The sequence below is a fragment of the Jaculus jaculus genome, chromosome 17, assembly GCF_020740685.1.
Source record: "Jaculus jaculus isolate mJacJac1 chromosome 17, mJacJac1.mat.Y.cur, whole genome shotgun sequence".
NCBI lineage: Eukaryota > Metazoa > Chordata > Mammalia > Rodentia > Dipodidae > Jaculus > Jaculus jaculus.
This window is the reverse complement of record NC_059118.1, coordinates 24790166-24816531: the sequence shown is the minus strand read 5'-3', so window position 1 is coordinate 24816531 and position 26366 is coordinate 24790166. Positions and strand designations below refer to the sequence as shown.

Below are 26366 nucleotides of genomic sequence, written 5' to 3'. Positions count from 1 at the left end.
GGAATGATGTAGCTAGCATGCAAACCTGTGCTCCTGGCCTCTGTGAAGCTACCTATTCACAAATATCCTAGATGAAATCAGTGCTGAGTGTTAGGAAAACTCCTGAGACCAGCAAGACAGTTACAGAGATGCATGCTCAGACACATGCTACTAAAAAAGCTGTAGAGTGCTCACAATAGAAGGTTAGAATCCTTAACTTTAGAGTGTTGGTATATTTTCACTTGTAGGGTATTGAGTAGTGTACCTGCTTTCATCTAAGTTTAAAGACAAAGGGAACAGAAAAGACACTTTAGTCCAATCTAATCGTTGTATAATTGAGGTGAGAAGATGGCCCTTGAGAGACTACCAAGGCTTGCAGAGCCAGTCAGCAAGGTATAGATCCCCAGAGAGGTGGGGAATGAAAGAACCTTGGTGCATCCTGTTACTCTCTTTAAAAAAAAAAAAATTTTTTTTAATGATAGAGAATAATGGTGTGCCAGGGCCTCCAGCCACTCTAACAGAACTCAGACGTGTGTGCCATCTTGTGTACATGTGTCACCTTGTGCGTCTGGCTTATTTGGGGATCTGGAGAGTCAAACATGGGTCCTTAGGCTTCTCAGGCAAGCACCTTAATCACTAAGCCATTTCTCCAGCCCTCTCTCTCTCTCTCTCTCACACACACACATTCTCTCTCTTTCTCTCTCTCTCTGTCTCTTTTTTGGTTTTTTGAGGTACAGTCTCACTCTAGCCCAGGCTGACCTAGAATTTCCTATGCAAGGGTGACCTTGAACTCATGGCATTAGTGAGCAGGGAGCCAGTAAGGGAGGAAGTGAGCAAGCATGGATGTGCCAGGTCCTCTTCCCACTGCAAACAAACTGTAGACACATGTGCCACTTTGTGCATCTGTAAGTGACACTGGAGTAGGTTTTCTTGACCGATGATTGTGCTGATGATTATCAGAATGGCATAGTAAGTAGTTTTCACTATCTTGCAACAGGCACCTTGTTACTTAGTTCTAGTAATTTTCTGATAGAACACAAAACTAATATCTGACCAGAAATTCAGAAAATGTTAAGACTTAAAGATCTTACTGGAATTTCTAAAATACGTTTTGCTTCCTTTTAATTCAGAACTTGAAGAAGTAAAAACTTCAGCATTGGACAAAAACACTAGCAGAACTATTTGTAAGTATTCCTGCATCATTTTTCTATATCATAACATGACAAAATGCTTGTGCACATGTGGACGTGATTGCATGATGCTTTGAAGCCTGTGGTTTCCAGTGATAATAAATACCTTAGCATTACTTAGTAATACTTTGCTGACATTTGCAGATTGACATGTAGATCAAATGAAGCTGCTAGGATACTGAATATTTTAAAAATTAAAATTCAGTACTAAGTGTGGTGGCACACACCTTTAATCCCAGCACTCAGGAGGCAGTGGTAGGAGGATTGCCATGAGTTTGAGGCCAACCTGGGACTACAGAGAGTGCCAGGTCAGACTGGGCTACACTCATGCACCATCTTGTGCATTTGGCTTACATGGGTCCTGGGTAATTGAACCTGGGTCCTTAGGCTTTGTAGGAAAGCACCTTAACCACTAAGCTATCATCCAGCTATCATTTTTTATTTCTTATTTTAAGACAGGGTCTGTAACCCAGGGTAACTTGAATTCCCTACATAGTTGATGGTGACTTTGGAAGAGGCTCTGACCCTCCTGCCTCTACCTCTGGATTACCATGATTATAGGCGTGTACTACCAGGTCCTGGTTATGTATGCTAGGAATTGAACCCAAAGACATCTATATGCTAGGCAAGCATTCTACCAACTAAGCCACATCCACATCCACAGCCCAAGTTTATGTTATTTAAACCTACAGAGCAAAAGCTGTGCTGAACAGTTTGGTATTGGTTGTGTTCAGACACTATTAGCAAGTTGTTCCCCCCCCCACCCCTTTTTTCATATGGATATCATTGGGTCTTAGTCTGTCTTAGAGGGCATTAATAGAAGTATTTCCAAAGAGTACCAGGATGCCTTTATGGAAGTACGCTTGGGCCTGGGAAGATGGCTCAGTGGACAAAGTGCTGGCTGTGCACGGACAGCCAGATGCTGTAGTGTCTGCGTCTGTAATCCTGCCACACCAGGGCCACAGGAGACAGAGACAGGAGGATCACTTGGAAGCTTGTGGACCGGCTAAGCTGGCAAACAAAGCCATGAGCAGCACCATACCCTACCTCAAACAAGGTGGAAGGCCAGGGGAGCGCCCGAAGTGTCCTCTGACCCGCACACTAGTCGCGGTACATGTGCCTGTACTCACATATGGGAACAGGTATGTGTGCTCACACACAGTAGACTTATAATTTTTAGGGGAAAATTTCAAGTATGCAGGAATTCTGATGAACATTTGTATACCCACCTCCAAGTTTCAGTAATAATCAGCATTTGCCAATATTCTTCTATTGATTATTTCCTCCATTTTTGGTTGGCTAGAGATGAGTTAGAATATATGTTAAAAGTAATTTTTATTTACGTGTGTGTGTGTGTGTGTGTGTGTCTGTGTGTGTGTCTGTGTGTGCATGCATGCCAGGGTCTCTAACCACTGTCAGTCTGAGCCAGTAGGCTTTGTAAGCAAGTTCCCTTAACTGCTAAGTCATCCCTCCAGCCTCTGTGTTAACATATTTTCAAATGCATACCAGACATTGCATCATTTTACACATAAGTATTTTTAAGTGTAGGCTTTTTAAAAAAGGTTTTTAAAAAAAAACCCTGTTTACCCAACACATTAATTTTGATTTATCACATGTAGTAAAATTAATAGTGATTTCTTTGTATCTTCTAATAGCTAGGCCATGTTCAGGTTGTTCCTTCTCACTGAATTAGGATCTAAACAAAGCCTTATACACAGTGTGTGTGTGTGTGTGTGTGTGTGTGTGTGTGTGTGTGTGTGTGTGTATAAAATGTTAATTAGAAACGTTCCCTCAGTTGATCAAATTGTGTCCTTTTTGTCCCATATACTTTTCACATTCTACATCCTTTTAGTGTTTTTAACTCTTTCCGGTAACTAGTAGATAGGGTTTGAACTTGAATAGATTGAAGGCTGCCTCTTTTGGTAAGATGAGTTGCGTGATCATCCTATGTGCGTCTTAAAAAAATGTTTATAGCCAGGTGTGATGGCACTGGTCTTTAATCTCAGCACTTGGGAGGCAGAGGTAGGAGGATCACTGTGAATTTGAGGCCATGTTGAGACTATGTGGTGAATTCCAGGTCAATCTGGGCTACAGTGAAATCCTGCCTTGAAAAACCACAGAAAATCCCTATTATTTATTTATGTATGTATGTATGTTTGTTGCTTTGTTGGATGTGCAAGAATTTGTGCTCCAGGGTCTCTTGCCACTGTATATGAATGCCAGACACATGCACCACTTTCCCTTTTTTTTTTTTTTAAGAGAGAGAGAGAATATGAATGAGAATATGAGCATACCAGGGCCTCTCGCCCCTGCAGACGAACTCCAGACACATGGACCACCTTGTGCAGCTGGCTTTATGTGGGTCCTGGGGAATCAAACCTGGGTTCTTTGGCTTTGCAGGCAAGTGCCTTAACTGCAGAGCCATCTCTCCAGCCAAGCGCCACTCTTTTTCTTGTCTAACAATTGAGCCTAGGCCAGCAGACTCAAGCCAGTGCTTTAAGTGCTGAGCATCTCCCCACCTCTTCATGTTCTTATTTTTTTATCATCTCAGAGCACACAAATATGAATGTCTCAAACTGGACATTTTATTGTATTTTTTAATTTTTTAAAAATTTATTTGACAGAGAAAGGGGGGAGAGAGAGTGAGAGAGAATGGGCACGCCAGGGCCTCCAGCCACTGCAAACGAACTCCAGATACATGTGCCCCCTTGTGCATCTGGCTAATGTGGGTCCTGGGGAATCAAACCAGGGTCCGTTGGCTTTACAGGCAAATGCCTAACTGCTAAGCCCTCTGCCCTCCCTCCAGCCCAATGGACTTTGTTTTTTTTTCCAGTTAGGGTCTCAGTCTAGTCCAGACTGACCTGAATTCACTATGGAGTCTCAAGGTGACCTTGAACTCACGGCAATCCTCCTACCTCTGCCTCCCAAGTGCTGGGATTAAAGGCATGCACCACCACGCCTGCCTGGACTTTTTTTTAAAGATAAAATAATGTAAGAGATGCTAGAATATTTCCTTTGACTAGGTCTCTAAGAAGGAAGAAAAACCATTTGAAATGTCACTGTTTCCAAAGTTTACCTTTAAAATTCTGATGATTTTTATGTATTTCTTTTGTGCAAGTAGTATTTCTCACTAAGGGAAGTATTGTGTGTGTACTCTTGGCCTCTTTCTCTTCCTTGCTCTTCCTGCTTTCTTTTTCTTTTCTTTTTTTTTTTTGGTTTTTCGAGGTAGGGTCTCATTCTAGCCCAGGCTGACCTGGATTTCATTATGTAATCTCAGGTTGGTCTCAAGTGCTGAGATTAAAGGTGTGTGCCACCATGCCTGGCTCTTCCTACTTTTGTGTACCTTTCCAGCTTTCATTTAGCCTCTGATGTATTACTAGGTGATTTGACTGAGGCAGAGGATTGATTAGTGAACTAATTGATCTGTCCTGAAGGGCTTGCAGTATTCCAGGGAGATGGGCAAGGCAGTATGCAGTGAGAACAGCATAGTCTGTCAGGCTGTATGGTCAAGGTAGCACAGGGGCCTTTGGGAACCCCAAGGAGAAAGGGTTTGCAACCTCTTCTGAGGCAGTGAGGGGCAGCCTTCTAAGGAAAGTGGCATCTGAGACCCAGGGACAATTGGGTGCTATGGTAAGTGAAGCGTCATACTGTGGGCGTTGAAATAGTGCAGCTGCTTGGGTAGTACTGCCAACACATATCCCAAGGACTTAGCTTCCCTTCCCACGTCTAACAACCCTCCCGAGGCATGCAGAATTTCTCCTGAGCCTTGCCTTCTTTAGGCTATATATTCTGTCCTAGAAGCCATCTGGTCTGTTCCATTAATCCATTCTGATTTTTTGTCAGTTCAGGGTTTAATTTTTCTGTTGTTTGTTGATTGGATTTTTGAGAGAGTCTTACCATGTAGCCCAGGCTGACCCCAAACCCATAGTTGTCCTGTCTCAGCCCTTGGAGTGCTGGGTTACAGGCATGTACCACCATGTGTAGCTTGAAGCTTTAGTTCTGAAAACAATCTTGTTTCCTTCTTGCCTGTTTGTAGAAGTTGTAACTTTTGTCTTTTATCCTGACTTATCCTTAGAACTTTATACTCATGTGTCTGTTGATTTGACATCTTCACAGGGATGTGTTTTAGTGACTTCATTTAACTTCAGTTAAACAAAACTCCTGAGTTTCAATGAATCCTAACCTGCTTTTTTTTTTTTTTTAATCTTTATAAAAGGACCATCCAAATAATTCCTTAAGCCAAAGCTTTGGTTCTTTTTCTATCTTAATCTGGTCTATATGTAGGTCTGACAACCCTGCCTCCAAATCTACTCACTTCTTTTTTGACACTCCAAGCCTAGCCAATCCTTCTCTTTCTTGGACTGTCCTAGTAACCTTTTACCTCATTCCATTCTTTTGCTGTTGAACCCTCCTGCATCTTTCTTCACCCAGCATACAGTCATCAGTTTTGTATATGACTACATGTCATTCTTTTGCTTGGCAGTTTGCAGTGTTCTCACGTCTCATTTAGGATAAACTCAATTCTTCATGTTTTTAGTTCAGTGTAGCTAATAGGGTGAATACTCATCATGAAAACTGTCCAGTCATACCAGTTCTGCTTGTCTCTGGGTCTTCACCGTGCTTGCTCAGGACATATGCATGTATCTTTGTCTCTCTGTGTGACTTTTGGCCCTTTACCTCCCTTGGGATTCTCCAGTCTTGGTCCCTGAGCATGTGCCACCTCACCCAGCCCCTCCCTGTGTCATTGGCTTATTTTTCCTATAGCTAATTTTTCTGTTTCTCATTTGAAAATAATATAAAGCTGAATATAAATTTTTTAATCAATAGAACCTTTAAAAAACACACAAAAAATAATTTATTTTGCTTTTAAATGAACTGCTGTCCAAGAGGATAATAGTTAATCATATTTGCCTTTTAAATGTTAAATTAGGGCTGGGGAGATGGCTTAGTGGTTAAGGCACTTGCCTGCAAAGCCAAAGGACCTAGGTTCAATTCCCCAGGACCCATATAAGCCAGATGCACAAGATGGTGCATGCATTTGGAGTTCGTTTACAGTAGCTGGAGGCCTGGCGTGCCCATTTTCTATCTCTCTCTCTCTCTCTCTGCTTCTTTCTCTCTTTCAAAAAGTAAATACATATATTTTAAATGTTAAATCAATTAACATGAAATACAATTGAATCTTTATTTCTTTAGTTACTGTAGTTATAGTTCACATAGCCAAGGCGGTGAGTAATTACTGTATTGGAGAGTACATTCAATTTCTCATCATTTCTCTAAATATACTATGGAACATTTATTAACTTCAGAAATTCTGTGATCAGGTTGTGAATATTTTATGTATGCCATTTGTGAATTACTGTGGTACTTACTAGCCAGAAAAAAAAAACAAAAAACAAAACATTATTTATTTGAGGGAGAGAAAGAGGCAGATAGAGAGAATGGGCACAACAGGGCCTTCAGCCATTGCAAACAAACTCCAGATGTATGCGCCACCTTGTGCATATGGCTTACATGGGTCCTGGGGAATCAAACCTGTGTCCTTTGGCTTTGCAGGCCTGTGCCTTAACTCCTAAGCCATCCCTCCAGCCCATTAGCCAGAAATTTTAAAACAATTTTTATTTATTTATTTGAGAGAAAGAGAAAGAGAGAAAGGGGCAGATAGAGAATGGGTGCACCAGGGCCTCCATACTGCAAACAAACTCCAGACATGTGTGTCACCTTGGGCATCTGGCTAATGTGTGGGTCCTGGGAGTTAAATCTGGATCCTTTGGCTTTGCAGGCTAAGCCATCTCTCCAGCCTCAGATTTTTTAAATTTTTTGTTTTATTTTTTGAATTAGGGTATCACACCAGTACAGGTTGATCTTGAATTCACTATGTATTCTCAAAGTGGCCTTGAACTCACAAGGATCCTTCTACCTCTGCCTCCCGAGTGCTAAAGGCATGCGCTACTACACCCAGCAAGCCAGGAATTTTATTAAAATCTCAATTTCTTTGTGGACGTGCTGTGTGAATGTGCCAGGTCTCTTGCTGCTGCAAACAAATGTTTGTCTAGATTAATATGAATGGCCAGGGGAATTGAACTCTGACTGGCAGGCTTTTCAAGCCTTTAACCTCTGGGCCATGTTCCCAGGCCCTAAAATCTCTCTCTCTCTCTCTCTCTTTTTTTTAAACTACCACAAGAAAAACATCTAAAGTTGTGTGAGCAATAACACTATTAGTACCTAATTTTATCGAAGAAGGAGCACATGAAATGAAAGTCTTTTCAAAGTACAGGGTACTCACTGTTATGTTTGTTAGATCACAGAGGAACCAATATGTGTTTAAAAAACCTAATGCACTTTTCATTTTTATTTCAGATGACCCTGTACATGCAGCTCCAACTACTTCTACGCGCGTGTTTTATATCAGCGTAGGGGTTTGTTGTGCAGTGATTTTTCTTGTAGCAATAATTCTAGCTGTTTTGCACCTTCATAGTATGAAAAGGATTGAACTGGATGACAGGTATTGTACATATTTTGGGAAAGGGAAAAAAATCTGTTCCTTGCATATGCATGAGAGCCCACATACATCCATGCACACTGGTCCAGGAAGGAGGGAGGATGATTAAGCCCAGTAAAGGGAAATAAGACAAAGAGGTCCTAAACACTGTCCTTTATTTCTCTGATTTTATTTTTGCCTTTTAAAATCTGTGTGTCACAGTGTATAGCTTTTTATTTGTCAGGGGAGAGGTAGAAGTGAAATGCTTCCCATCTCCGTTCATGACTGCCCCAGACTCTTGTTGTTCCTTCCCCTCCTTCCCTCTCCCTCCCTCCTTCCCTCCCTCCCTCTACCAAGTATCTGTTGAACTCTAAATCACAGGTTCTTAACCCGTTTTGACACATCAGAGTCATGGAGAATCTTTGAAGCACATTGGTAGGGAGATCCCACCTTCCAGAGTCAGTTTTGGATACTGTCAGGGCATTAAAATTTTTCTTAAAGCTTCCTGGATGATTCTAATGTGGGATACAGTGGGTTAAATATTATGTTGTGTTGATTGAGATTATAGAAATTAATGATACAGAATATGGTAGCAGGGATCATTGATATTATGAATATAAAATTGATGATTGTGATATGTATAATGGGAATACAGAAGGTGCTTATCTAGTCTGGGTGAGTCAGAGATGAAAAGGAGGCTGACATTATAGCCAGGATACAGTGAGAGGCAGTGATAGAATGGCAGATAACCCACAATTCTCTTTTTCTCTCCTTAAGTCTCTCCTAGGTGCTGATTAAAGACATTCTCAGCAGCATGACTTGTCTCTGAAATGTTGCACCTTTTCTCCTCTTCTGACTCCTTACTTAGGTCTTGTCAAGCGATTACTTACTCCTCACTTTGTGCCTTGCACCTGGCCTGTCATTACTTTTGTTCATGCTCTGGCCAACAGTCCAAACCCATTCTTCACATTCCAGCTCCATTGCTGTCTTTTTCATATTGTCTTTTCTAAGCTTAGCTACTTTCCATTTCTCTTCTCTGTGTTTCTGTTGTGTGCAGTTAAACTGTTTTGTGTGCTCATCCTACTTATTCTTCCTACTTGAGTGTGTAGCTCTTTTCAGTTAGAGAGCCAAAAGGGCGTCCTCTTGGCTGAGTCTTCAGTCTCAACCCTGTGTCATACACATGCAGGATCAGCATTTCTTTGGCATAAACAAGAACCTCAGAGGCCAGGAAGCTGGGTAGATTCCATACTTACCCAAAGTACTTTCTGTCTCTCTTTGGGTTTCCTTCCTTCCTTGAGAAAGAAGGGCAAAGTAATAGGAATGAGAAGGGCAGTAAGTGGACAGTATGCTTCTGAATTGTTTTGTGTAGTGTGGTTCTGCAATTATATCTTCAGAGGAAGTCAGCATTTCAAAGTGGTTGAGAAGAGAGAAGTAACAGACATTGTGTGTGGGACTCTGAGAGGTGATAAAAGGAGAGTGATAAGGGTCACTGAAAGGCATGACACTTGCAAGTTAATCTTTTTGGGTTTTATGGTTTGAGAAAAAGGCCACATGTAAGCTGATCTGGAGCTTACTATGTAATTGAGCCTGGCCTTGAACTCTGGTTTCTCCTACCCCCACTTCCCAAAGTGATTACAAGTTAGTCTTGATACACACATAGAATCGTGTATGTGTTAGGGCTGGACTCGCATGGGCCACAGTCATACCATGACTTGGGTTCCTAGGGCGTGTGCTTCTGATCTGCTAAAACAATCAGTTCATCACTCATAAATTGGAATTCAGTTTTTCTGGTTTTCTAGATACCTGAGTAAAAGCAATTTACATTGTTGCTTGTTTTCACAGCACAACCTAGTAGTTAATAGTGTGGTCTCTGGGGACTGGGGGAATGATTCAGCAGATAAAGGTGCTTGCAAAGTCTGCTAGCCCAGGTTTAATTCTTCAGTACCTATTAAAGCCAGGTGCACAAAGTAGTGCATGCATCTCAAGACCATAGGGTACCCAACCTTTCTCTGTCTCTTTCTGCTCACGAACTATATATATACATAGGTTGTTTTGTTTTTTTTTTGAGGTAGGGTCTCGCTCTAGCCCAGGCTGACCTGGAATTCACTATGTAGTCTAAAGTGGCCTTGAACTCACAGCTATCTTCCTACCTCTGCCTCCCAAGTGCTGGAATTAAAGTTGTGCACCACTATGCCAGGCCTAAAAATATATTTTATAAAAGAGTGTGGCCTCGAGAGCCAGCCATCTGTTTGAAGTCTGTTTTACATACTAGCTCTGTGGCCTGGTTAAAGTAAATGCTATAGCTCCTCTCTGTTTCAGTTTCTCTCCTCTATAAAACAGAGATACATACCTAGCAGAGATGTGGGACTGTAATGAAATAATACTGTAAGCTGTTAGAATACAGTTCTACCTACAGTAAGTATGATTAATTATTACAACCTTTGTTCTTAGAGAAGTTCTAGTGTTTTAATAGTGGGTTCTTCTTAGGTATCCTGCATCCCACTGCCAGCTGTTTATTATATACCAGGCATGCTAGTAGTGGTGATCAGAAAGTTCTCATCCACTGTTCTAAAAACATGTAAAAGATCCACTGCATAGAGGCCACTTTCTAGTCTTGTTTTAAAGATGAAGAAATAAGATTAAAGAAAGCATTAACTTTCCCAGAAGTGTATTGTTAGGTCTGGAGCAGAACAGGAGGACTACATTGTTGTAACTGCTGTATTGTAATGCTTCTCTGTTGTAGCTGTACAGGCCCTTGTTGTGTGCCTGATTCTAGTCCCTGTGAGGTTTGATGAGCCCTGTGGTTCCATGGGACTCTTTAGGGGGTGGTAGCAAACTCTTCTGTTATAGGCACTCAGGAGCCCGAGTCCTGTTGTGCACAGAGCTGCTTTGGAGGCAGAGAGTGAAACTGCCTGAGATGTGCTCATTCCAGGGGCACTTGGAGTCCATGTGTGTGGCTGAACCTCTCCAAACACAAAGCAGATTGCCCTGTATAGCCTCTGCTATGCCAGGCAAGTGTGCCCTGGAGAGGCAGAGCTTCTCTTCACACCCTAAAGTTTTCTTGCTGAGAGGTTGAGCTACATCATGTCCATTCTGGGGGTCTTCCCCATTAATTGTGACTGGGAAAGTTGTGGGATTTATTGTTTTTTTTTGTTTGTTTGTTTTTTGTTTTTTGTGAGCTACTTGAACTTGTTATTTGCCGATATTTTTATTTTCATCTTCATCCTCCAGTTTCTATTTTCTCTACCAGTATATTTCATTTTCTGTATTTCTTTCTACACTCCACTTCATTCTTAACAGACTGACACATGCACAGTAATATACTCAGTAAGTTGTTGAATGAAGGCTGAATGGAAGCACAAAGCCAGTTTGTTAGACCAATAGTTCTTTTCCCTTTTTCAGTATACATTGGTAGCTCATGTCAGAAGCAACCATTCTGCTTGGTTTGCCTTTTTAGTCCATGAAAGTGTGGCTTTCTCCATCATTGATTGTATGACTTACTGTTTTTTGTGTTGTCACAATGGCTCAATTGGGCCCATTTGGGTTCATTACACTAGACACTGGCTTAAGTTCTGGGAGGGAGGAATGAACCAACAGACATTTTTCCTCCTTTAGTAGTAGTGTGATCTGCTTTGTGAGGCAGACATTAAACAGAAAGTCCCTATTGGAATGTACCTCATACAATGTCTGGCATGTGGCAGATCTTTAAATAAATTAATTTATGAAAATAAAATTTATTTAGGGCAGTTTTAATTTTTTAAAAATACTTTTATTTATTATTAGTTTACTTGAGGGAGAGAAAGAGAAAGAGAATGGGCATGCCAAGGCCTCTAGTCACTGCAAACAAACTCCAGATGCATGCGCCAACTTGTGCATCTGGCTTATGTGGGTTTTGGGGAACTGAATGTGTCCTTAGGCTTTGCAGACAAATGCCTTAACTTAAGCCATCTCTCTAGCCCATGTTTGTTTTTTTTTGTTTTTTTTTTTGGTCCCCAAATGAGATAAGAACCATCAATAACTCCTAGTAACAATCCTAACTTTCTTGGCTTCCATCTTGGGCTCTGGGGAACGACTTGATGAACGACCCATCTGGTCTCCTCTCAGCGGGGATGGCCGCCTGTGTGTCACCTTCCTGTGGGCACCTTCAGAGCCACAGACTAGTCTTAAGATATTAAGTGCTAGTGAATACACATTGTAATGTAATTTTCTAGTTCTGGTGTGTTAGTTATGAAGGTGTGGGCTTTAGAGGATGTTGGGTTAGGTCTCTGTGTGCTCCTTGCTCTTCTTTTAATAGAAAGTCTTAAGGTTCAAAGGAAGGTTTTTTCTCTCACTGTTAAGATGTCCACTGTCCACTTATTAAGTAAATGAAGAACTTGCATAAACACATAATCTCAAAAATTTTTTCTAAGGTGGCACAAGAGTGCCACCTACTGTTCAGTTGGTGGGAGGAATGAGATCTGTGTTTATGCAACCTTGGACGATGTTGGGCCCAGGTTATATTTGTTGTGTTTAGTGTACATCATAAATTTGAGCCTCATAGAAATCCTGTGAGGTAGATTTTCAAAATCATATTTTATGGGGAAGTTACCTGAAGCTCTTCATTTCCTCCTCTTGAAATGGTATTACTCCTTTTCTATTACTAAATACTGGACTTCTATCAACTTTGACTTCAGATCCTTGAGCAGTCATGAGATACACAGAAACAAACGCCGCAGTCCTTTATCACTCCAAGGATTGGGGATAGGAAATTAAAGATAGTCATGACTTATAAGTGATACCTGAGGGCCAGGTGATACCCTCAGTGCTCTACTTACACATCTCCCATCCAATCATAACGTCCTGTCAGGGTTCTGTTACATTCTATGAGGAGTCCGAGGCTCCAGAAGGATTGGGGAGTCTGCCTAAGTCACGCAGCTAGTATTGGTGGTGCTGACAATGATGCTGTGAAGGTTTGTGCTCTCTGTTTACTGCACTGTGCCACACTGACTACATGTGTCAACTTGTAAAGGTTATGCTTTCAGAACTCTGAGCATGTGGTGACCTTTAATGTCACATTTATATTACTCTTGAGTTGCAAAACCTCTTCCACAGAGGTTCTGAAAACAGTGTTGACTGCAGCCTCCCAGGAAGTACTAGTTATCTGAAATGACAGGCTTCTCAAGGGAGGCATGCTGAGGGCATTTCATTAGGCTCATAGACATTTTCAGATGGATAGTGTGCTGAGAAAAATGGCAAATACACACACACACACACATGCACACATATATGCTCTCCAAATGTTTGTTGGAAGATTTTCTTGTTTTAGTTTTTTTTTTAATATTTTATTAATTTGAGAGATAGAGAAAATGGACGTGTCAGGGCCTCCAGCCACTGCTAATGAATCCTAGATGCATGCGTGCCATCCTGTGCATCTGGCTTTATGTGGGTACAAGGAAATTGAGCTCCAGCCCACTGAGCCCTCTCTCCAGCCCCTTGTTTTAGTTTTTATTGTGATTTTTCAAAAGCATTTTAGTTACAATAGTAGCTAACAATAAATTGCATTATCAGTGATAAAAAGGCTATATGGGGTTTATAGTCCTGATTACTTAGATGTTTTGTATTTAATTTTTTCAGATAGATGTACAAGCTCTTGAAATTGTTAAGATACAACTTGCAGGTTACGTAGTGCCCTTGTCGTGACGTGTGTCTTCACGACTGACCAGGGTTTGAAAATACAGAGCTGTGGTGTGAAGAGTGGTTAAGATTTCACATGCTTAGCAAAGTTAGAGCTGCTGATTGGGCTCTCCTGAGCCCGCTAGCTGAGAGAGACATGGAAGGCATGCGGCTTACCTTGTCATCTGGTTTTATACTCTTTATGCTGAGTTTCTCTGCTTCACTTCTCCACTGCTGCAGAAGTCCAAGTGCTAAACTAAGGTAGTGAGACTAGACTGTGCCTAAGGGTGATCGGGGTCAAGGGTGCTACTCACTGAAGGTATAGAAGGGTGCACTTGAGATTTGTTAATTTGTGTTTTTTTTTTTCCCCTGAGGTAGGATCTCACTCTGTAGTCCAGGCTGACCTGGAATTCAATGTATTCTCAGGGTGGCCTCAAACTTACAGTCATCCTCCTACCTCTGCCTCTTGAGTGCTGGGATTAAAGGCATGTCCCACCCCAACCCCCCCAGCAGTTTGTGGGTGTTTTAAGCACAGGATTAACAATGACTTTTTGCTTACTATTTTTTGGATCTCCTGTCTTTAGAGAATGTAGTGTAATGTGATGTTGCACATACTAGAGATTCCTGAGAGCTGTAAATTCTTAAAAAAAAAAAAAAAAGTGGGAATGGGAAGTAGGAGAAGCAAACTATATGTGTGACTAAATGACTTGAACTAGGTAAAACCAAGCTTTGTGCATACTACATCGATTTGGGTTGGGATTAGTTTCTCTTTAGACCATTATTCACTGTGGTGCATTAAAAGGGTCTTTCTCCTCTTTTTCTGAAAAGCAGTTTAATTGCATGGTGTGGGTGCTTTGTTTGAGAGGTGAGCAATAGTTCCCTAATGTAGCCTTGTGTGAGGTTCAAGACAGCTTGCTGAGGTCTGCTATCTATATTCTTTCTTCAAAGACTTTGTCAAGGTGAAACTGCTTTTTGAGGTAGGAATGGAAGAACGTAGAGCTCCACATGTAAGGCAGATTAAAATTTCAGCATGGAGTACTATGACAGATGCATGCAGTATCATGATATCTGTAGAGTTTCAGGCAGGACTTAAAGCTGTGCATTTTTGTATGTATGGAAAAGAAATGTCTCACTACTCACTTTCCACCGCTTCTCTCTTACCTCCTGTGCAGCATCAGTGCCAGCAGTAGTTCCCAAGGGCTGTCCCAGCCGTCTACCCAGACCACTCAGTATCTGAGAGCCGACACACCCAACAATGCAACTCCTATCACCAGTAAGAGTTAATTTAATTCTGAAGTTGTTTCTGAAGTTTTCTGCAGTTTCTATCATGACCATGGATGGCTAGTGTACTTGAGGACCACGTGCACCATGTTGTATACAAAGCATTGAAGATGCAATCTTTGATCTTGTCTTCAGCTTTGCTTTCTAGAGCGTTGAATGAAGCATTTTAAAAGAGCTAATTAAATCTGCAGAAAGTAAGACTGATGATTTTCATGTAGTTACATGGAATACGCTGTGGTACTACATAAACATAGAAATTTTGGGTTTTAATAAGTTGTTTGACAGTCTTATGGGTCATATAAAGAAATGGCATTGTGTTTACTTGTTTGGTGCTGGGAATTGTACCCAGGATCGCTAGCATGCTAGGCATATGCTATGGTGCTGAGCTGTCCCCCGCTCTTCATATGTTTTCTTCTTAATACAAATCCATCTACCACTGGAATTTTGGGATCTAATTTCCTTTTTGTCTTTTGGTGGCTTTGGAGACCAAACCCAAGGCCTTACACCTGCTAGCCAAGTACTTTACTACCAAGCTACATCCCAGCCCCTAATTGCCTTTTTTTTTAAAATTTATTTAAGAGCGACAGACACAGAGAGAAAGACAGATAGAGGGAGAGAGAGAGAATGGGCGCGCCAGGGCTTCCAGCCTCTGCAAACGAACTCCAGACGCGTGCGCCCCCTTGTGCATCTGGCTAACGTGGGACCTGGGGAACTGAGCCTCGAACTGGGGTCCTTAGGCTTCACAGGCAAGCGCTTAACCGCTAAGCCATCTCTCCAGCCCTACAGTTGTATTTTTGCTATCATTGTATTAAAAATAAATGGAAATTGAGAGAACTTAAATTTGAATTTTATAGTGGTATGACTAGTTTAGGCTATGGGAGTACAATAGTGGTTAAATTGATGATGTGTTTTATTAGAAAGGATGTTTTTCAAACATTTCTTTCATATGATTTTATTGAAAAGTCTTTCAGGAGGAAAAAACTACCCATAAGAGGTGTTAAATTAAATTCTGTGAATCAAAGCTTGTTTCATGTAGCTGAATCATTTGACATGATGGTAATGCTATTTTAGAATTTCTTGTTTTAACTCTGTATTTTAGCCTTAAAACAAAACAAAACAAAACATGCTTTTCATAAGTACTTCTCTTGGTTCATGGAATTGCTTGTTTCATTTTATGTCCTTTGATTCATTTGTGATTTGTGAGTCCTGAAGCTGCAGTTGAACTTGTTGGTCCCAGTGCCATAATCGGGGTATTTATATTGCTTCGTCTGGCTTTGTTGGCTCCTCAGGTTACCCTTCCTTGCGGATAGAGAAGAATGACTTGAGAAGTGTCACTCTTTTGGAGGCCAAAGCCAAAGTGAAGGATATAGCAATATCTAGGGAGAGGATAACGCTAAAAGATGTACTTCAAGAAGGTATTTATCATCTCAATATCAGTTTTGTAAAATAAATAAATGATTTCTATTTTCTTGTTCTTTAGACTTTAATATGCTTTATACAGCTTTATGCACGCCTTGGTGTTGAAGCATAATAGTTAGTCCATGTTTGTTTTCATTATCTTTAAAGTGTATTTTCTGTTTCCTTCTGATTCAAAGTGATCATTATGTAGCAGATCTCTTTGAAATATTCTAAGCCTTTTTCTCTCTGAGGGCTATTTGAGGGTTCTCGCAGATAGAATGGAGTTTTGGATTTAGATTGAAGGTCCACTTCCAGGATTTATTACCATTAGGGCCTTAGAGAACTCTTATAATGTTTCCTATGATTTTTTAAAATTTATTTGAGGGGGGAGGGAGAGAGAGATTGAGGATGGGAGCACCAGGGCCTTCAGCCTATGCAAATGAACTCCAGGTGCATGCATCACCTGTGCATCTGGCTTATTTGGGTCCTGAAGAATTGAACCTGGTCCCTTTAGCTTTGCAGACAAGTGCCTTAACTGCTAAGCCATCCCTCTGCTCATTTCCTATGACTTTTGACAGTGTGGTAGCCTTTCTAACTCTCAGACAAGTTCTGAGGATTGGATGAAATGATGCACATGAAATGAGTTAACTGTATTAGTATTTGACAGGTAACAGCACTCCCCTTCTCCTCTTAGGCCCATCCGCTCCCTCCCCCTTTTTTTGAGGTAGGGTCTCATTGTAGCTCAGGCTGACCTGGAATTCACTGTGTAGTCTCAGGGTGGCCTCAAACTCACAGTGATCCTTCTACCTCTGCCTCCCCAGTGCTGGGATTAAAGGTGTGCGCTACTATGTTAGGAGATTGATTGGTGAGATGCTGAAAGCTGAGTACAGAAATTAATAATAAAGTATTGCATGGACCTGTTCAGCTTGTCAAATAAAGATCCACGTTCTTATTCCTGCCCTCCTGCTGTGACATTCATTTGGAATGTTTGGGGTACATATGAACCCAGTGTTCATTTGTTATCTGCTTATTGTAGTGCAATCATGGGCACATGAGGAGTTTAAGCTACCTCAGTGGCAAGTGGTAAGAAAATTTTAATGGAAACAGACTTTGCTAGTCAGTTGTTCAGTAAATGCATGGCACTTATAATTGTTTATTCTCTAAGAATAACTAATTTTCATACCTATCAACAGTTTGAAGAGAATAGATAGACCAACTAGCCCTATTTCTTAAAGAACTAGAAAAATGAGAGACCATTGAATAGTGATAAATTTACAGTTTCTTTTGGCCTCTAAGCAGGGTTGAACAGGATTCTATTGTGGCAGTATAGAAGGAAAAGGCAAATCTGGAACAGCTGGAGTTCCCTTGATGTTTTCAGAGGTGCTATAGTTTATTTTAAGCTGTTGGTTTCAGAAAAGGAAATATGGCTAGTTAACACTTGAAAAACAATAGTTACATGCCATTTTTCAGTGATGAGATTGGGAAGAATTATAAAGAGATAATTAATATCCAAGCTGACAGAGTATAAGGGAACAAGTTGTCTTTCCCATTGCTGGTAAAATTCCTATGACCTTGTGGTAAGAAAATACATGTATTCATACACTTATATGTGTGATACATCTGTAATCACTTTGCTTTTCAAGTGTTTGTAAATCCATGTTGGAACCATGAAGGATGGGACAAGAGGCAGCAGCAGTTTGCATGCTGCTGGAGAAGAATGGGAAAAAGCTCAGGCCAGGTAACCTGAGCAGGGGTCACAGGGAAGAGCTCCTCCCAGTACAGATGACTGCAGCCAGCTTCCAGCAAAGTGGCTTAAATATCCACATTACTGTGTGTCTCTGTGCCACAGTAATACTTTATAGTAATACTTTATAGTAATATCAGCACCCTCAATGAAAGACGTTTGAACAGTCTCTGAGGTGTGTAGTATCTATAGCAAAATGGAACTTTGCAGGCAGTGCATTTACCTTATCCTTGCTGGGACCAGAAGCAGCTTGTGGGGGCAAAGTTTTTTTTCAAGCTTGCTGATTCCAGGGAGAGCTTCATCATGGCAGAGGAAGCTGGCTCACTTCATCATACATAGCAGAGAGACAGAACAAACCAACCAGCAAGCACAGATAGCCAGAGCTCAAAGCTGTCTGTCATCCCATCTTAGGGCTGGACTCAAGATACACCCCAAGTGACATACACAGTCCAGCAGGGCTACTGGAGATTTAAATAGGAAGGTTAATCTTAATCAGAAATCCCTGAGGCAATGGGGGACAACCATTTGCATTCAAACTACCACTGTAGGTATTTCTTTTAAATTGTGAAGAAAAGAAAGTGAAAACTATTGTTATGAAAGAGTAACATGAGATTAGTTTTTTTTTTTTTTTTAGGTAGGGTCTCACTCTAGCTCAGGCTGACCTGGAATTCACTATGTAGTCTCAGGGTGGCCTCGAACTCATGGTGATCCTCCTACCTCTGCTTTCCAAGTGCTGGGATTAAAGGCATGCGCCACCACACCCTTAGAGATAAGTTATTGATGATCATCTCACTAGGAAGTTTTTTTTTTAAGTTCCTATTAACTACCTCTATAAAACTACACAATGTACCCCATCATAATCCCCTCCTGTATCCCCTTTCGACTGAACCTCTTCTTTCTAACAAGTCCCTTTTCTATTTTGATGTCATCATTTATTTTAGGTAGCAAAACTGTGAGGTCATGAATGCCTTGGCTACTTTGTGTCTGGAAGAAAGTATTGCAAAGCCCTCTTTCCCTCCCTTTTCTCTTACATACTTTTTGCCATCTCTTCCTCAGTGGTCTCTGAGCCTTGGAGGGTGTGATAGAGATGTTTCAGCACTGAAAACTCCACTGCCACTTCTTAGCACTTTGATGAGTTTTGTGTCTTCCCAGTAGTCTGCAACATCTGAAAAGAGAAGCTTCTCTAACCAAAACAGAGTAGACTTGATATATGGACATAGACATTAATATTTAGAGGGTACTTTGTTAGGTCTGCTGTGTTTATTTAGCTAAATATTAGTAACTTTTCTCCAGGACTTATGACTAGCTTTTCAGTATGAGGCATGAATTCCTGCCTGTGGAGGAGGCCTCAGATCGAATCAGAGAGCAGTTGGTTTCCCCCATAACAGACACATCACCACTGCAGAAGTTGGCACATTTTTCTTGGCTGGTTAGCAAGTAGCTTCCAGGGACCACTGTTGGTTAAGCCAGCTGATGAATTTTTCCCCTAGCTTGCTGCATAGTACTTTCTAGTACTATGATAATTAATATTTTTGTTTAAGTGATCAGAAGTTGCTAATAAATCTATATGCATTTTCAACCATACCTTTGCACCCACACAAAGGTTATAACTTTTCACTTTCCTGTAAGAGGTGTTAGGTCCACATTTTACTAATGGCCTGAGTCTCTAGACAACTTGTCTGAGGCCTTCCAAGAAGTGAGTGGCAGAAGGCCTGAAACTCTGTACTGTCTGACGTCCAAGATTTGTACTCCTTGAATCTACGTTTTTTTTTTTTTTTTTTTAATTCATTTTTAGAGAGAGAATGAGAATTGTGTGATTGTGTGCCAGGGCCTTAGCCCCTGCAATTGAACTCCAGACACTGGCACCACCTAGTGGGGATGTGCGACCTTGCGCATAAAACCTTTGTGCATCTGGCTTACGTGGGATCTGGAGAGACAAACATGGGTCCATAGGATTTGCCGGCAAGCTCCTTAACCGCTAATCCATCTCTACAGGCCTGAATCTACTTTTTAATGTCTGCAGCAGCAGAGAGGAGAGTCCCATTTTTCTCCTTCCATTGCTGCTGTGAGGCTACTGCTAGAAACTCATAAATGACTGTAGCAGCAACCCATTTCTATGCTACAGTATTAGTTTGTTTAGGGAAATTAAGAGAAAATACTCACATAGTATAGGTATGGTTCAACTAAAAACAAGTGAGGATATTTCATTAGGTACAAATAGCTTCTAACAGTGGTCAAATACTAATATTATGTCATTTATCTCTAAAGCTAAAGTATCGTGAGTCATATGTGTCTATTAAATTTAGGTTATCTTGTGCCAGAACGTTTTATACTATGTTATGAACATTACTAGATGGCCTCATTAATAATTATTTTTCCTTTTAGGCACCTTTGGGCGTATTTTCCATGGGATTTTAATAGATGAAAAAGATCCAAATAAAGAAAAGCAAATATTTGTAAAAACAGTTAAAGGTAGGATTTTTTGTCATGCTATTTATAAAATTTTCTTGTAGCAGCTCATGCCAGCACAGTTCTCTCTGTCTCAATGTATGCTGGACACTTTAAATTATTCCATGTTAGTTGAGTTTATACGAGGCTAACTTTTGAGAACTTAGTTGTTCTCATTAATTATAGAAAATAAAAGGCTTGTACATTATTCAACATTCATTAGATATTATCCCAACATCTAGTAAAATTGCATCCACTTGACTTCATTGTAACCAGATCTCATTTTGAGTTTTTCTTGTTAAAACTCTTTGGTACTGTCTTTAATTCCCTTTAGAAATCATTGTTATTGTTTTCCCTTATCTAAAAGGGATTTTTATAAAGAGAACAAAATGACCCCCAGATTTACAGTAGATATGCACTAGTTATCTTTCCCACTCTCTCCCTCTTTGTCTCGTACATACTGCATTATTTCTCGTATATGCTGTTCTTAGTATACTTTTGTAGATAGAGCTGTCATTGGGATTGCTGGCCCAAGGACCTTTTAAAGTGTTGATGGTTATAGTCAGATTGCACTCTGAAAGGTAGCACCAACATAGCGCTTCATGATTGTATGTACGGGAACATATTTGCTTTGGGGGCTCATTTTTGACATATGTTATCTGATTTTCAGTTTTTGATTTATATAAGTTTTTGAGAAATTTTTCTATCAAGATACTAGAATGTTTTTTATGTGATTTATCCTCCAATACTGGTAGATTGGTAAGATTTATTTGAAATGTTAAGATTTTAATTACAACTGATGTTTGTAATAGTTTAAATCTTTAAAAAATATATCTTATTTTATTTATTGATGATAGAGAAAGAGGGAAGGGACAGGGAGGGAGAGGGAACAAGAGAATGAGTGTGCCAGGGCCTCCAGCCACTGCAAATGAACTCCAGATGTACGCACCCCTTGTGCATCTGGCTTATGTGGGTCCTGGAGAATAGAACTTTGGTCCTTTGGCTTTGCAGGCAAACACCTTAACTGCTAAGCCATCTCTCCAGCCCCTTAAGTCTTATTTATTATTGTTATTTTTTTTACGTGGTGCTAGAGGATTATGAGCTTGGGGCCTCGTGCCTACTATGAAAGAGCTCCCCACTGAGCCACATCTCCAGCTAGTGGATTCTTTTGTTTGCTAATTTTGAGAGCAAGAAAATGCAGCAGTATGTGGTATGTAAGTATCTCGGGGTTTTTTGTTTTGTTTTGTTTTTGTTTTTTGAGGTAGGGTCTCACACTAGTCCAGGCTGGCCTGGAATTCACTATGCAGTCTTAGGGTGACCTCAAACTCCCTGTGATCCTCCTACCTCTGCTTCCCTAGTGCTGGGATTAAAGTCATGTGCCACCACGCCTGGCTATGTCTCAGTTTTTTATATGTTGAGTTGATAAAATATTTCTGAGAAGAAAATTCAGTACTTTGTAGAGATAGAAGAAAAAATTAAATGTAGTTTTAGGAGTAGAAAATAACAATTTTTATGAGTTTTACAAAGTTCTTAAGAACTATGCTTCCAAATTGGATTAAAGGAGTACCTGAGAAATATAAAGGGCTTATGTTTATTTTCTAGACAATTTGGCTAGTGCCAATCTAACACAACAAATATTTGGTATTTAATTGCCTATAATTTATCAAAATTACCTGTTTAAGGTTGCAAGTGCATCCATACACACATAGCTTTTAACTTTCCTAAACCAACACTTAACTCATTTTGTTATTTGGCATTATGTTTATTCAGTCATTCATTTCCAGCTCCAACACTTAGAAAGGCTGCTATTTAATAGATCCCAGTGGGCTTTTGTGACTAGCTTTGCAGGACAGTTTACATAGTGCTCTTTATAAATCTAAAACTTGAATCATAAGTTCAAGAAAGCAGCTGCCTTTTGTTTTTTGGCTTTTTAAAGGACTTATTTTTCCTTCATTCTAATATTTCTTTTGCGTTTGTAGATTTTTTGTGGATTACAACGAGTCTTGAATTAACAAAGAGGTTTCCACACAGAATTGGTTTGGTTTAGGGCTTGAGGTTGTAGAAAAGGAAATAATAGTGATAAGAAAATACAATGCAGATACTGGGACTCTTTCTTAAGATTAGCTTTCTCCTTCTCTGTGTGCTTGAGTTACAGCCACTGGTCGTCTCTGCTTTGCCACTGTGATTATAATGTTCTCTCTGAGCTGGACAGAAATAAGAGAAAGCACAATGAGTCCTTAACCAACATATAGCCCTGGCTTGTGTGGGGGACAGAGAGAGGAAGTGCACCAGGGCATTTGGCTCATCTCTGCTAGAGATAAGCCACATGATTGAATAGCTCTGCGATTTATTGTTTTGGAATGTTATCTTTTCAATTGAAACTACACATTGCTGACAGAGTTGCTTCATAAACTTGTATGCTTTGTTACATGCTGCACAATTAGAAGTTAAGTTAAAAAATGAAAACTACATTTTTTTAAAGAGTACTAACATTGTTATGGGGGGTGGGAAATTGGAGCTTTTCTTAAAAAGTTAATAATCTTTGTATAGAGAGTTATTGGGTATCCAATATAAATCTCCAAAGGCTGAAATTAGAAACTTGAATCATAAATATTATGCAATGCAGTTCAATGACCAAAATGGATTAGAGTTACTGGCATTAAGTTCTTGTTTTTTTATTAGTTGCTAAAATTGAGCAGGTTTGGAAATAAGTAAGTTTTAAAATCATTCTGTGCTTCCTTATAATTTTTAGAATGCAGATTATTGTCTAGTACCATTATCAGATGTGGATATTGTAGAAATAGACTTTTCACTATTCTATTTTTTTTAAAAATTCATTGACAACTTCCATAATTATAGACAATAAGCCATGATAATTCCCTCTCCTCCCCCACTTCCCCTTCCCAAATCCATTCCCATCATACCCCTCCCCCTCTCAATCAGTCTCTCTTTTATTTTGATGTCATCATCTTTTCCTCCTATTATGATAGTCTTGTGTAGGTAATGTCAGGCACTGTGAGGTCATGAATATCCAGGCCATTTTGTGTCTGGATGATTGCATTGTAAGCAATCCTACCCTTCCTTTGGCTCCATTCTTTCCACCACCTCTTCCTCCCTGAGCCTTGGAAGGTGTGATAGAGATGTTCCTCTGTCATTTCTTCTCAGCACTGTGGTGACTTTTGAATCATCTCAGAGGTCACTGCCATCTGAAGAGACACTTCTCTAACCATTCATGGGTATGAATATGGTTATGAATGGTAAGAGAAGTGCTTACTGTGTGGTTTGGTGAGCATAGTATATACATTTAGTGAGACACCAGCAGGCATTGCATCTCTGGGACTCATGACCTTCCCTGTCATAGGCTTTTGAGCAGGGTTTTTTTTTTTTTAATTTAAGATTTTTTTTATTTTTTAATTATTTTTTTTTAATTTTTATTAGCATTTTCCATGATTATAAAAAAATTCCATTCATGTTACCTCCCTATCACAATCATTGTACTTACATATATACAATATCAACCTATTAAGTACCCTCCTCCCTTCCTTTTGAGCAGGTTTTTAGTACCAGGCATGTTATTTCCTCCAGTGGAGTGGGCCTCCAGTCCAATTAGAGTGTGGTTGGTTTCCCCATAACAGACATGCCAGTATTGAACCCATTGGCTCATTTTACCTGTCTGGTCAAACTTAAGGCTTCCAGTATGCACTGTTCATCTCCAGTGATGACTTCTCTCTCCCATAGGGTTGTGTGCATTGTAGCATATTCCAGCTTTCTGTCAGCTGGTCTGCAGGAAAAGGTTTTCAGCTTAGCTCTAGCTTGATTTCTCAGTGACTTTGTAGCCTAAGCATGGACTTTTCACTATTTTAAATAAAAAGGCTTAAGACTAGGGGCTGGGGATATAGCTCAGTGGTAGAGCACTTGCCTAGCATGTGAGAAGCCCTGTGCTTAATCAACCCAGTGATTCTGGGGAGGCTAGGGAGACTGAGACAAGGGCTGAGGCTAGACTGGAGGAGGAATCCAGCAAAATGAGTTTTTCTTACTGAATGGATCATTTCTCTAATTGAGAAATTTTAGGTGTCAGTCCAGTTCATCTGCCCCTTGATAGTGTTTATCAAAGTTTCATTTTCCTAAGAAGTAGTAAGTGGATTAAGACCTTGTCTTTCTCTGCACCCATTCTACATTCTACAACAGTCTTAACTAAGAGACATTGTCTAGAAAAGGGACATGAATAAGTTAGGGGAGAGGGAATGAGGCAAAGGAAAGATTTCAGTAGACTGGGAAACGAATGTAATTTTCAGTTTCTTAACTTATACAACTCTCTCTCTCTCTCCCTCTGTGTGTGTGTATGGGTGTGTGTTGTGGTAGGATATTGCTATGTAGCCCAGGCTAGCCTCCAGCTGTCAGTCCTGCCTCAGCTCTCACATTCTGGAATTACAGGTGTGTACCACTGTGCTTGTACAACAGCTCCACTTTTTTGTTGTTGTTTTCAAGGTGGGATATCACTCTAGCCCAGGCTAACCAGGAATTCACTCTGCAGTTCTAGGCTGTCCTTAAACTCATAGCACTCTGCCTCCAAATGCTGGGATTAAAGGTGTGCACCACCATGCCTGGCTAACAGCTCCACTTCTAAGGGGCAGGTGTGACGGTTACAGTCCCTGAGCTCAGTGGACTAGTATAAGTTAGGCAGCATGCTTCCAGTGGGGACTGAAAGCATGATAATGACTCTGCCAGTCTTTGAGTCTTTTCCTCCTTATTGCACTGGTCAAAAAGGTTAGAATTTATTATTAGTGTTTTCATTACTGACACGAAACTAGTTATTGGTTTCTTTGAAGATTTTTAGGACACTTGTCTGTGTTGATATTTAAAAACCATTTTTTTAAATATTCAAATTCATTTTCTGTTTCATAATATAAACATATTACTTAATAGAAAGGTTATTTTCACTCAGTGGAGGAATTCCTTTGTAATATTGGTCCCTATCAAACAAGGAGTTGCCTGTGTTGAGGAAACTCTGGCTTGAAAATTCTTCTGGTAAAAAGCTCTACTTTGCCAGTACTAGAGGTATTGATAAGTGTATTGTCATGCTTTTATTTCAGAAACACTGACCTAAAAGTTAAATTTTGTTGTTTTGCTACTTTGGACACAGACCCATGAGTTTAGAAGCTAAAAATAAAACGAAGTTAGGCATAGTGGAATGTGCCTATGATTCTAGGACTCAGGAGGCAGAGGCGGGAGAGCCAAGAGTTTGAGGCCACAGTAGGCTACATAGTGACAAAACTAAACAAAAAGGCCATATCCTGTTTGGCTGTTCTGTCAGTGTTCTGCTAATTCAATAGGAGTTTTGTTTGTGTCCTTGTTCTCGGCCACAGAGTAGAAGAAGAAGAAAACAATAAAATGGATCATAGCTTCTAATTGGAATTCCTATGGTTACTTTTTTGTAATAGTTGTAGTTTGTAAGGTTAGAAAGAGTGAACAGAACAGAAAGGCACAAAGTGTAAATTGTCCTTGCTTGGAAAGTAACCACGAAGAAAGGGGGAAAATGCTCACAGACACTTAATTTTTCAAATAATTTTGTCTTCAAAACTGATCACACAAACAGAGCCTTGTATCTTGCTTCTGAAATGTAATGTATATCTCCCTCTGTCAGTACATAAAAACCTACCTTCTGTTTAAAAGGAGCTACAGAGTACTCCAGTGAACTGTGTAGTTCTCTCTTGATGAATGTTAGAGGTGTTAAAAGTCTTCCAGTAGGATTGATGATGCTGGGTGGATGTTTGCTCATGGTGCTTCTCCTACCTTCTCACAATGTTATTGATGAGCCTAATTCCACATACTCTTGCCTAAACTAACAGGTAGCTGAATGTTGTATCTTTCAATCTGAAAATGGCACCTCCACGTCCATTGTGGGTATCTTTTTGTAGGACTGACACTGAGACACACTGTATAACTTTGTTGGGTGCTGTCTCAATTTTTTCCTTGAGTTTTTCCTTTGTGAGCTTTTTTAAAGTATTTTCTTTTTTTATGGGTACACCAGGGCTTCCAGCTATTGCAAACAAACTCCAGACACATGTGCCATCTTGTGCATCTGGCTTACATAGGTCTTGGGGAATCGAACTTGGGTCCTTTGGCTTTGTAGGCAAATGCCTTAACTGCGAAGCCATCTTCCCAGCTTTAATTTTATGTGAGAGTTTCTGTGAAA

At 40.2% G+C, this 26366-nt stretch overlaps 1 protein-coding gene across 2 annotated transcripts in view; it reads left to right on the top strand.

Moving 5' to 3' along the window:
- Window positions 1–26366, top strand: part of Ryk (receptor like tyrosine kinase) — a 95504-nt gene that overhangs the window by 47209 nt on the left and 21929 nt on the right. The window contains exons 5-9 of one of the 2 annotated variants that reach the window (XM_004664337.3): window positions 1110–1163; window positions 7527–7671; window positions 14472–14572; window positions 15870–15995; window positions 20108–20194. In XM_004664337.3, coding sequence (XP_004664394.2) covers window positions 1110–1163; window positions 7527–7671; window positions 14472–14572; window positions 15870–15995; window positions 20108–20194 — 513 coding nt within the window. Of the gene's footprint in view, window positions 1–1109; window positions 1164–7526; window positions 7672–14471; window positions 14573–15860; window positions 15996–20107; window positions 20195–26366 lie in introns of both variants that reach the window. The other variant, XM_012950089.2, reaches the window with a different exon arrangement.